This window comes from Melanerpes formicivorus, unplaced genomic scaffold (assembly GCF_026170545.1).
Source record: "Melanerpes formicivorus ecotype bairdi unplaced genomic scaffold, bMelFor1.0.p_v2 SCAF_69, whole genome shotgun sequence".
In the NCBI taxonomy this organism is placed as follows: Eukaryota; Metazoa; Chordata; class Aves; order Piciformes; family Picidae; genus Melanerpes; species Melanerpes formicivorus.
In genome coordinates, this window is record NW_027142421.1 from 2,812,953 (window position 1) to 2,825,978 (window position 13,026).

The following is a 13,026-nucleotide window of genomic DNA, read 5'->3' on the forward strand; positions in this document are numbered from 1 at the left end:
TCAACAACAGCATGATACACACAGACAAAACCTTGACTACTTGCCCCCAAGCATTAAACCATGGGACTGTAACAGGCTGGATAACAAAACATAGCTCAGTGCTTAGTAGGTGTTACAGAGAAAACTGAATCCCATGGAAGAAATAGCAAAGTGAGGGCACAGCATTATGCACAGTGCATTCACCTCTCAAATGTTACAGGTAACCAAGCTGATCTTCACCCTTGCCTGGTAATGACTGACTGAAAAGCAACAAGAAAGGTCAAAGATACATGCAGAAAATCTAAGAACTTTTCAATTTGGAAAAGAGACAAGAAAGCAGTGATGAGCAATGTGTGTATGGTCAGAGGAATCAGAGAAAATTGCTTGTTGCCTCTTTCAGCGTGAGAGTTGTGATGTGTTAGATACAGCTGGTATGTTAAAATCGAAACAGCAACGGAAATGACTCTTCACAGAACACATAGTTAAATCACTGAACCTCTGAAACTTTGGCAGAATTGCTCAGATACACTAACTCAAGGACTAGTGATGCTCAATGACCTTCTCAATCCATTGAAAACACAGAATTCTGATAGGAAAGGCTCCATGCTGAAATTCTCACTGCCTGGGAAAGTAACTAAGGAGCATCTCATACATCTACCTTCCTTTAGGACATTCCCACAGGCATTCATTCTTAATGTACAGTAACTAAGCCAGGCACCAAGTCTGGCTAAGTGTTCATCTAGTAAAGTAAGGTCACTCTGATTAATAGACATTGGACTGCATCCTTGAATTTAGGGATTCAAGGCCGTATTTGTGCAAAGGCATTTCCTCACAGCATAGATTTTACCAGTCAAAAGAATACTCTCTCATCATATCCTAAATGTGACCTTTTACAGTCTTAAAAGTATGCTGTTGTTTTTCAGCTTACCTATGAGGTCTGTTGGCCCAGTCCCCAGATTTTCTCCTCTAATTGTCACTTTTGTCCATGAGATGCCTTCATTGGGAGAGATGCCAGTGACAAGTGGGGGCTGCCGTGCTCGAGACATGATGTCTATTCAGTTACTGAGAGCCAAGTTACTTTTCACCTGTTCAGCAAGAAACAGTCATTAAAAAAAAACAAACAACAAAACCAATAATTACATTATGTAAAAAACAACAAAAAGCTTTTAAGTTGTTCTAAAATGGTAGAGGAATATGAACATAAAAATGGAACATCACTCAAAGCCTCTTTGCCACAGTCATAAACCCATCAAGAATATCTACATCTCTTCTGCTAAATTAAGTCAAGGTCTAGTTCTGAGCTGCCAATAAAACTATATTCCAAAAAATACTAAACCCTCAAATGCTTAATGAACCTATATACATGCTCTGACTCACCTGTGTTAGAATTCAAAATGAGCCTATTCAATCCTCTGTTACTGAGGACTCCACCACTTCCCTTAAGGAGATTTTTTCCAATGGCTGATTGGTTCTTGCTGGGAAAGATTTTCTTTGTGTCCAACCACAGTCCCCCTGCATATTAATTCTTACCCCTCATCTTTTCCATGGGACTTCTCGTTAAAAGAGTCTCATCATAAAAGAGGCTCTGGCCAGCCTGATCTAGTGTGGGGTGTCCCTGCCCATGGCAGGGGGGGTGGAACTAGATGATCCTTGTGGTCCCTTCCAATCCTGACTGATACTATGATACTATGATCATCTTTGTAGCCACAGCATTGGTTCTGAGCAGGGTGCTGATGTAGGAACCATTTCATACAAGGTTTTTGTTACCAACATAATCTGTGCAGCTTTCCTCACAGATCTTTAGCACACCTCAATGATACACAAGAGCTGTGAAGAACCTTACATCTACACACACAGTCACCTTCTTCAGAGAAAAGCATATGTCTGGAGACCATTAATAGAAAATAAACCACCTCTTTTAGCATGATTTTTGGTAAAGGTCTAGAAAGAATACTATTCAGTAACACAGATGTCAAAATACCATCTTGAGGAACTCAGGGGTAACAGGAGAGGAAAAAATCTTGATGAGAACAAGTAAATTTGAAGCTACTTGGGTATTACTTGGTTGATTCCCTCCACCTCCAATAAGTATTATAGCTCCCTTGCACTGCAGACATTGTTTATTTCAAAATACCCAAGCACCACTGGCATTGGCCTGAATCAATACCAAAACTCAAAAGTAATATTACAAGATATTTTTCTGGATTTCAGAAATTGGCACAAGATCCCTCTTCATGGTGAGCTAAATAAATGTAATAAAAATGCTGAGCCTCCTGAGGTCTAGTATTCCTTCTGAAGTATTTCCATCCTTACTGCAGAATTGCTTTAAAATACCTCACTGGAATGAGAATACCACAGTAAATCTCAACACATTACAATACCCTGACCCTATTATTAGCATTTTTAAACAGCAATGGGTTGTCTTGCTTCCAAAGAGTAAGGGAAGGAACTCTTTGGAGCCTGTCCTTACTACGGGCACCAAACAAATGCCTGAGAGCCGTCAATTCATTTTTATCTCCTCTCCTCTTTCTGACTAACATGTCAGTAGTTAAAAGTGACCAAACTACTTATTGGGAAAGTTAGCCAGTGTGCTGCTGTGGCCAAAAGCAGGTTTGTAGGCAGAACTGAAAAAAAAAACAACAATTATCTGCTTTCCATTACATGTAAAGATACCATAATGTAATTGAGAGCTTTTGTTGCAATTCTTTACATTGCCCCAGAGAGAAATTCTATTTTGTTTTGTATAAAATAATGATGATGATAGCAACAAAGAGAGCAACAACAACAATAACAATAAAGCAGCCCTCTCACTGAAAGATTTTTCTTCCTCCAGAGACTAGGGGAGACAGCATAAAGCCTATTCTCTATCCAAGCTATCCCCTCTGAGTAGCCAGGCTCACTGAAGGAGCATTAACAAGGTTTTTGCAGTGCACAGTCTACCACCAAACTAACAGAGGACTCTGTCTCTTCACTCCCCCCACCACTTTAAACTTCATTTCCTCACAGTATCTCCCAACAGTTTAGCAGGGATGGCATCTGTTTGGCTGCTCCCATGATCTTGCCCGTATTATTCTATTATTCTGTCATAATTCTTGTTATGAAAGCGCAAGGAGTCCGAAAGCCCCTGGAAAGACCATCTACTACAAAGCCATGGTGAATAAAATGCCTTTCATAAATATCAGCTTTGTCTTGCCATGAGCTTCTCAAATAAGCTGTCCTCTCACAAAGGTTTGGTTAAAAAAAGTAACAATCAAACCCACAACACAGATAATTCTGGTTATTACAAGCTTGCTAAGAGGGGACACCTTCACTCTTCACCCTAGGTAAAGCCATTTCAAAAACCATTTGTGAAGACACAGAATGTGGCCCAACACAATGGAAATCACAAGCAGAGTGGTTTAAAAACAGAGCTTTTATACAGGCTTCCTCATCCAACTTTCATCAGAGAGCAGAGAAGAAAAACATCAAATGCCCAATGCTGCTCTCTATTCTGCAGAGCAGAGCGTTGCTTACCCTGGGAGAAGCAATAAAACATGCAATCAGTGAACAGCATAAGTTCAGGATATTAAATAGGCTGGTAAGTTCAAAGCCCAGAGGAAAACTGCAAACATGATGAAGGCACAGAACTCCAGAAGATAAATAACAATCAGGTGCCAGCTTACAAATGTCACCAGTGTTAAAATTAACAAGTGAAATTTTTAAAAGGACTTTCTAACTTCTAAAACAAGAGAGCAAGTGAGTGACAATTCAGTTAAGTTGAAGTTTTCAGTTGTACTTTGTCACAGACACAAGTTAAAAGACTCTCCTGGAGCAAGACAGGCTCAAGGTCGATGCAAGTGCCACGGTCATCTAGCAAAGGGAATCTCAGCTGTCAAGAAGGGAGGAAAGAAAAAGGCTATTTGTCATCACTGAGAAAGTCTAAGCTACAAGCGAGCAGTCAAGTCTTCAGGTGTCAAATATGTCTTTGTTCTCAGTCATACAGATGTGACAGAATGCAATTTAAAAGTTTTGAGGCAGGAATGATCAAAAGTATCATCCATCTTCAACTTACAGCACATCTCAGATGCTGGTGTTTAATCCTTAAAGCACAAACCAACCTCAACCCCACTGCTGAGGTGCTCCCCACACTAAAACCGCAGCGCTGAATGCTTTCCAAATGAACAGATTTATGAAATGCCCTTTTTTAAATGAGCCATAAATAGTCAGCTGCCAGAAGCTAGCTGACGGTCTTTTCGCCTTAAACGACACAAACCTGTGCTCCTACTAAATACATCTAAAAATCTGTTTTCACTGCAAAACCCAGAGAGTCCCTCAAGCACAACGCACTACAAGTCAGTAAAGGGACACAGCAACTGACCCCAAGCAGGGCAACACAGCAAAAAAAGGGAAAAAAAAAAAAACCAAGGAAAAAAGAAGCTTCCTACGTGTTTGTACTCCAAACCAATACAAAATGATGAAAAACACTATTGCAACCTTTCCCGTGCTTTATCTGCCCAACAACATAAATTCAGACAGATAATCTCCATAAACCACGATTTTAAAGCATCTCAAAAGAAGCACTGTGAAAATAACTGACATTTATTAACCCCTCTGGAGATCTGCAGTGCCCTAGAATTTCCACAGCCTTCAACACTGCATTAATAATACCAAGTCCATTCCTGCAAGGCTGCCAGAAGAGACTGGGAAATGAATAAGCTAAACAATGCTGGAATTCCAAGTGATATTAAGAATTTGTGCCTGTTTATTTAAATAATAAAAGAAGACTTGTCAATTTAAACAAGGAGCACTCACAAATCTTACATTTTGGGACAGAGGGGAAGAATCCCTTCAAAACGCCACTAAGCTACTTATAGTGAAAGATGTCCCTGCTCACTGCAGAGGGTTCGATTAGATGACCTTTGTGGGTGCCTTCCAACCTGATGCATTCTATAGTTCTATGATTAAAAGATTAGCAATCATAAAAAAGGGGGTGATTTCCCCCATCACACGGAACAAAGCAAGCCTCATTTGTTTTGGCATATCCCGTGTGTTGATTCAAGCCAATGGTAACACTGACAAACACATTCACCTGCAGGACAACATCAGATGACAAAATTAGTTCCAGTTTGCAAAGACGGGCAAGTTTTGTGATGGACAGGGAAAATGGCAAAGAAAAAAGAAAAAAAAGATTAAATTTGGAATGCTGGATGACATAATATGATACCATTCTCTTAGTTAAAGGGCTCTTGAACACCACAATCACTTGCGAAGGATGTACTAAAGATTTTAGTTTGGGGTAGCATAGCAGTTTTGCTTTCACAACAACCAGACTTGTGCATTCCCTCCGTATCTGAGGTCCTGCATCCCTTGACCCAGCAACGTACATCTCCATGGCTATAGATCTTGAGGGGAGTGAAAGCAAAATAATCACAGCACTCAGCGATGCCATTAACATTTCTGAGTCCCAGGGGATGAAAAGGTTGGCCCCGCGGCAGATGCTGCGGGAGCCCTCGGCAGAGGAGTTCAGCTGTGAGGGATTGACACTGCTCACCGTGGAACCCAGCTTCGGAGAAACTCCGGGCACAGTTCCGGCATCCGAAATAAATTAAAGTAAACAGTGTTGCTCTCTCTCCTCCACCCCGTTCGCAGCCTCTGGGTTGAGCTGGAGACCACACACCCGGACCACACAGCACCAGCTGAACTCGCTCGCACGCAACATCTCCAAGCTGTCACTCTGCGGAGGTACGAGGAGCAGAACGGGGGGCAGGAACCCGAGTGTGTGTTTAGAGAAGCTGCCCGCTCTCTCCTCCCATCCTTACAGCTGGTGATGTCCTGTGTGGTTGGGAAGGAGGAAAAGAAGGCCGGGATAAAAAAAAAAACAACACAAAAGCCCTATAAACCTCGCTAAGAAAACATACTGATCTTGGCCTTTTGTAGTAATGATCTGCACTCCTTCGGTACTAGTTTAGCGGCTGATGAAGGGCTAACAAAGTAGCCATTTAACATCAATTAACCTTCTATCGGTCACACGGCCAAAAGAAAGACATCCAGACCAACACCAATCCATTTTCTCGGACTTCATTAAACGGCAGTATCTTATCAGTTACATGTACAACATACCAAGATATTGATGTGTTCCTACGTCAGGAATTTTGTCATGCTATTTATTTGGGGAAGGGGGAGATTCTCCTCAGAGAAAAAATTAACCACACAAATGCTGTTACAACATGTAAAGGCTCCTTTTTTTCCCCACAGGCATTCTGTTCCAAAGTGGAGTTTTGTTCATTAGCATCTTGCACTATATGCCACCAGAAGGTAATTAAGGAGACTGCAACCAACAAAGTTTGTGACTCATCAGCAAGTTTAGGTTTGTGACCCATCGGCAAGCAGTAAAACTAACAGACCTCTAAAAATAGATTTAAAAGAATATTAATCTATGGTATAAATGAGCAGAGACTCTTAAAATGGTAGTTGTCAGGGGAAATTTTTAGTTCAGACAAATTATTTCATCTGCCATATATATCACCTGTTCAAACAGAAAATCCTGAATAAAATGGTTGAAGCGTAGCAAAACCTGTTTTAGTCAGCTTTAATAAAGATTTCTCTCTGCTCCACTCTACTCCCATGAAAACCCACAAACCTCTTCCATCACACTCACTAGGATGTGAATTTGATGTAATCCATATATAGTAGGAAAACCCCAGAACCACAGAATCCATCTTGACCTCAGCTCCACATCTCTCTACCTCAGTGACTGTGACAGTACTACAACAACCCAAATGACAGTATTGGCCCCATGAACATGGATTAGGACACTTCTGTTGGGGCAAATCTCAAAGGAAAATTCCCATTCCATTTTCAAAAGAGTTGACTTTAAAGTTCAATAACTTCACACTGAAAATACTATTCCCCCAATTTATTTATGAGCTCTACATGCCAGTTTATACCGGTTCCTGAATGAGCACTTCTGCTAGTATATTCAATGTTACAGCACCAAGACTCCAGTCAAATCAGTTTAAGTTTTCTGAACATCTGCTCTGGCCATACTAAATTGGCCAGAAAAGGCCAAAAGCATCAAAGAAAATGTAATATAAGACACTCTGAACACAGATGTTTCTCCCCAAAATTTCCGCTCTTTTCATTACAAATTGCACTGCAGCTCCCCAGAAATTCAGCCCTCTATTCAGCTAAAAGCTTCTGTATTTATTACGTGACACACCACTATAATCTAGCAGCACTGTGAAGAAAAGCCTTAAACATGTCTGTATAAACATATAGAGGGAAAAAAGTCAACTCGGCTGTACACAAAACCATATCACAGATGGCCATAAATCTCCCATTAATTTCTACATGCTCACAAAACACATGCTGTCCCCCATCTGCCTGTGCCTCCACCATCCAAACTCTGCTTCACCTGGAAGCCCTTCGTACTGTCCTTCAGCTAAACCACTCATCCTGGTTCTGCGCTGGAGCAGTGCATTATTTTAGGTTTTAGGAAAGTGGGAAAGAATCTTAAGACGCTCATCATCCCTCTATCTTATGTTAGTCCCAGGCAGAAACTGGAAAAGCATGCTCCAAGCAGCAAAACCTTTCAAATTTGTTCATGCAAATGCATTCAGAAAGATCCAGAAGTTCAGAAAACTAAACTAAAGAAGTCCCAGTGGGATGAGATATTCCAACCCCCCTAGAAAAAAGAAACAAGACACATACACCCCCCCCAATTTATTTTTTTTTCTGAAGCCCTGTAACTATACACAATATTCTTTGTAAACCCACAATAACCACTGTAATGACACATCTCACATGGCCAGAGTTTTCATTTGGGTGCTTGTGGAGCTGTAACTTTCAATTTAACATTTGCTGTGTGGCTTTCTTGGCAGTTCCTTTTGTTTCAGCAACATTTAAGGGATGAGACATGCACTTGTGTTACTGAGGTCCCTGTCTCCTTCATGTTTTCTCCCAAATCATCCTTCTAGCCTCTGTTTCAGGGAAGAACCGCAGCCATTAGCTCTACCTCTCTCAACCTGCACACTCAAATATGGACTAAAACCTTTCACTGCCTTAAAGCCTGGGCACACAGGTATTTTTCTGATATATTTCAGCCTGACTCTGCCTTACATACTCTCTAGCTTTATTTCCACCTAAAATCCTAACTCCTGTAAGGAACTATTGTGCTTTCAGAGGAGAGTAGCTGCCTTGTGAGAAACAGAAGCTCTTCTGCCTTCTATGCTGCTGAAAAGGAGCCACAAGAAAAACCCACCAGCTCGGTACATAAGTCAAACTTTTCTGCCTAAAGTCTAACATTGTTTCCCAGCAAGAAGCTAGGTACCTTTTAAAAGAACACAGTGAGATTCACGGTGTCCCAAGGCTCAGAGAATTATTAAGCAGGAAATTTAAATTGCTTTTTTATTAAACTGAGGCACTTTAGGGTTATCTCCAAAAATCAGTTTAGTTTGTCCCCAGTACAAAAGGGGGCATTCAAAAAGGAACTGTTGCTCAGCACAGCCCTGCATCATTAACTACTGCTGCCAGCTTTTCACTGAGCTTCCAAACACAGCGTACACTTTGTGCGAGTCATCCACAAAGTGAAAGGAAAAGTGCAAGTCTAAATATGCCTAAAAATCACTGATTTGTATTGTAACCAAATGCACAGACACTTTTACACCACCAAAGTCCCCACCGGCTTCCGTACAACATAGGCTGGGGTCTGCCTCTGAGAATTAAACTGAAAACCTGAGAATCTGTAGTTCCCTCAAGGTCAAGAGGAAAGCAGTCCCAGTAAGGGATTGGTGTCTGGAAAATTTTGTTTTCCTTACAAACAAAACAAACCAAATTAGAAAGGAAAACCTGGCTTTTTCACAGCCAGCACTGAGTGGGCTCACAGTATTTTCTACTGCAACGCTGAATTTACTGTCTGCAAACTAATTAACAGCTTCTGTTGCAAAGAAACGGCTACACTGCCCAACCGCCTCTTGAAGAGAAAGGACTACATACTTCCAAAATAATATTAAAAGGACAATTAGAAACAGTTCCTCCAAAGGAGGGAAAGGAGGGGGTTGTGTTATTTATAGTATTAAATACCTAGTCTGCTTTCCCTGTGCAAAGTTGCTTCAAGTTCTTTTTTTTTTTCCCCCCTTTTGAGGCGATCACAGAAATGAATTCTCCCTCTTGCCCTTCCCTCCTCCTCTAACTTTTGACCTTGGGAGAGCAATCCAACTGCTTTGGAGCTGCACCGCTGACAGGCACTCTAGGAAATAATTTTCAGGTTGAGGTACAAACATTTTAATCAGCTTTGTTTTTACACTGATACTTTGCAAGCTGCAAACACAGACTTTGCTTTCATGTGCAGTGCCAAAGCCAAAACACCAACCCAAGGTGACCGCGCTACGAGTGCGCTGTCTAATCACCCCTCATCCTACAAGCACCTTTACAAACAAGTTTTCCCCCATTACCAAGCACTGTATTTCTCCCCGGGGAGAAGTCATTCGAAAGACAACAGTGCACAGATCTGCAGAATGTAGGTGGTCCAACACAGAAGGTGAAGCTGAAGACCTAATGTCTGACTTATGCGAAATGATCTTAGTTTAGCTGGTGTTGGGATTTTGAACCTTCGGCACACTGCAGTACAGAAGCAGACTCCACTTTGAGGGAAAAACACACACATAAAATAAATTCACTGTGAGATGTGCAGTCTTCCAGGTATTATTTTCCAGTCTGCACTGTAAAATAAAGCACTACTAATTCTGCCTGTGGAAGGTTTTCTGTGCCTGTCTGGGTAATGAAGTGGGGATGTACAGCTATTTAAAACATACAGCAGGTTGTGTCTGTCTGTGTCTCACAGGCTGCTTTGTCCCGCAGAACAAAACTCCGACAGTAGATTATTTCGTGGCTACTTTCAGTAGCTGTCACAATCCAAGCTTTTAAGAACACCTTTTATATTCAGCCTTCTGCCACCATCCTATCAGGATTTTTCTTTTTTTTCTTTTCTCTTTTTAATCGGGAAAGCAGAAAAGCACAGAATAAACAGGACTAAAATAACTCAAACCTGATCTTTAGTTTCAAATGCAGCTCTTGAGACCTGCTGAATTAACAGCTAAAAATATCAGCACATTGAAAGAAATTAGTTAAGCGCTGTTTAACATAACACATCAAAATGTTAATCACTAAGAGAAGTCACTGGCTTCTCTCCTTCTAGTCAAACAGCTCCCTTTGCTTTAGTCCAGCTTCCCTGTGAGCAGCAGCGTACTGAAGAACAGATTGTATAAGTGGATACAGGTTTTTTTTCAGTAGGATCTCAGAAAAACAATTGCTAGATTATATATTTTCACCTCTTTATTGTCTGTTTTCCCGACAAACAGTCTCAACAGCCAGCAAAAAAACCCCACTTCTGCTTATATTCACAAGAAATCCTACAACTCAAAATAAATCAGAATACTACAGATTCAGAAACACTTAGTGTGCAGTACGTTCTGCACTGTTGACAAAACAGTTTCTCCATACAACAATATCCACTACTCAAAAGACACAGCATGAAATATTTTTCTATGAAGGCTTATTTTTATTTTAATAAGGGGGGGTGGGCTAGAATTCATTTGAAATGTCCATCAATTAGGCCGTTAATCGGCACTAATATCTGATGAAGCAACTAGAGCATTTTAAAAGTCTATAAAGTCTGTAAAAACATTCTCATTTATAGAAGGCCATGAAAACACAACTTCACATTTTGCTTTAAAAACAAAAAAGCACAAGCTTGATTAAGATGCTTTTAATTAGATATTAACATAGGCAACACGTTACGTTTTCCACACAGAAACCCCCTTTACCATTACAACATGGATTACTGGTATTTTCACAGAGGTAAGTCATACCAGTACAAGGAATATAACTGCACCCTGGTTTAAAGGGTGTTTAAGACAAAAGAAACCCCAAGGGTGGGCATAAATCATAAAGTCTGTACATTAATCTATCCATGGGAAAGAACTTGCCTTCTGCTGCTTCAACAGACACCACGGAAATAGGGAGCCAAGAATTACAGAGCTTTTTATTTTCAGGTGAGCAAAAGGGAAAGCAGTGAAACCAACCTTTATTTATTTGCAGTTTTCACAAAACAAACAAACAAACCCAAGTAAATGCCAAGGCTTTAACTGCTTTGGCAACTTTATCAAAATCAAAACAGAGTTTACAGTGATGAAATCCACACAGTTCACTAGAGAGAAAAGAGACTCTACTTAAGAACGACCAGAAAGCCCAGAGATTTCAAACAAGATCATCATCCTAAACTAAACTTTGAAGAAATATATTTGGGTATAAATACTGTATTGACTATTGCAAATTTAGGTTTAACTCAATGTTCTCTCAGAGGTAAAATGGCTCATGTTTCACTGGCTTTCAATGCAAAGCTTTGGAGTGTATGGCTAGAAGCTGATAATCCACAATAAGAAGCAAATTACTGGAAACACTGAAAGCAGAGGGGAAAGAGAAAGGGCAAAGCTGATGTTGTAGAAGGAGAGCTACTCTGAAACCCAGTAAAACTGGATAGAATGGGAAGATCCCTTTTGGAAACAGGATTACCCCCAATTTTGGACATGGCCTACTCCTCATTAAAAGATGTTCCTAATTAAGATATAGAAGGGGCAAGGAAGAAAGACATTTGGTCACTTAGCTCATGGTCCCTTCTGGACTACTCAAGGGAAGGAGCAATAGAGAACCGGGTAGGAAGTAAAAAAGCCACAGAGGAAGTGTAACATTTCCAGTCAGATAGCAATGAAAGCAGTCACCTCTCAAACACTGTATGTTATTGTGATTTGCCCCTCCACCCCCATCTCTTACTACGGTACTTTAGTGTGTGTGGCAGCACACACATATTTTGGGGAGCGATTTCTGAGACTTCATCGCTGGATGAAAGTTGGGAACAAAACCAAAGCAGACCTCCAATGAAACAGCTTTTCCTGGGCACACCGCGCCTCTGCCTTGCTTATTTCCTCTACTCGCTCACACAGGCTTCACTGAGCTGAACGATTTCAGGCAGCTCAAAACCAGATTCGTTTCACCGCATAACCAAGCCAGCCCAGGAACTGTCAGCGATGGGAAATCAAGGCCAAAGCCACCGAGCTGCTGCCCTGCCGCTGCCTTGCTGGGCCACGAATAGAGCTCCCGCACAACCCCACTAAGGGCCGGAATAACAGAGGGCAGCCACCAGCACCCAGCGGACACCCACCCGCCAGCAGGACGCCGGTAGGAGGTTCAAAGGGGAAGGGAAAGGGGAAGCGCCGCGGCCAGCCCCGCCCCCTGCCAAGGGGATGCGGGAGGAGGTTTGGATGAGCCTCAAGGGGACGAGCGGGCCGGTACCGGCGCGTCTCCGCTGCGGGGCCAGCAGGTGTCTCCAGGAAGGCTGGAGACAGCAGAAAACCTGCCACGCTCGAAGGGCCGGTAACGGCAGCTCTGTCCCCGATCCCCGGGTACAGGCGGGGCGTGGGACGCGACAGTCGACCCCGCCCGACGGGACAACACCCCCGGACAGCGAGGGGAGGGAGAAGAGGGGGAGGGGGTGGGGGGAAAGGAGCCGGAGCTGTCCCGCTGAGCACTGGCTCCACAGAGCCCGACGGAGGAAGAGCGGGGCGGGAGGCCAGAGACTGTCACTCACCCGCCGCCGCCGCCGCGTTCGTATCCGGCACCTGGGGCGGCTCCGCTCCCAGCAGCGCCTCCGCGTCCGGCCGGCGCAGGCAGCTCCAGCCGCCAACCGAGACAATCGATGGAGCGCTGAGACAACAAGGAGGAGCCGCTCGGGATGCCGAGCTCCGCCCTCTTCCAAGCACCACCCAGCGGTCGCCGTGACTTTCCACCATGTGAACCGTGGTGGTGTGTACGGCAGTGCGGCCGCGTGCCCTGGCGAGGAAGGAGAGCAAGGGAGAAATAGAATCATTATAACGATAATAACAACAACCAGAGCCACAACAATAAATGGGAAGCAAACCATCCCCGAGCGCTGTAGCGACGCCGCCATGCAGCGGCACTGTGGGGACGCCCGTGCTATGGCATGAGGAGTGGCTTGAGGGTAGACTAAGGAAG

At 42.8% G+C, this 13,026-nt stretch overlaps 1 protein-coding gene across 1 annotated transcript in view; it reads right to left on the bottom strand.

Annotated features, from left to right (window-relative positions):
• EXOC2 (exocyst complex component 2) overlaps positions 1–12,786 on the bottom strand; it is a 116,361-nt gene extending 103,575 nt beyond the window's left edge. The window contains exons 1-2 of the mRNA XM_068163033.1: positions 12,602–12,786; positions 908–1,064 (exon numbers count right to left, since the gene is read on the bottom strand). Of these exons, the coding sequence (XP_068019134.1) occupies positions 908–1,025 (118 nt within the window). The 5' untranslated portion in view covers positions 1,026–1,064; positions 12,602–12,786. The remainder of the gene's footprint in view (positions 1–907; positions 1,065–12,601) is intronic.
• Between the last annotated feature and the right edge of the window lie 240 nt (positions 12,787–13,026).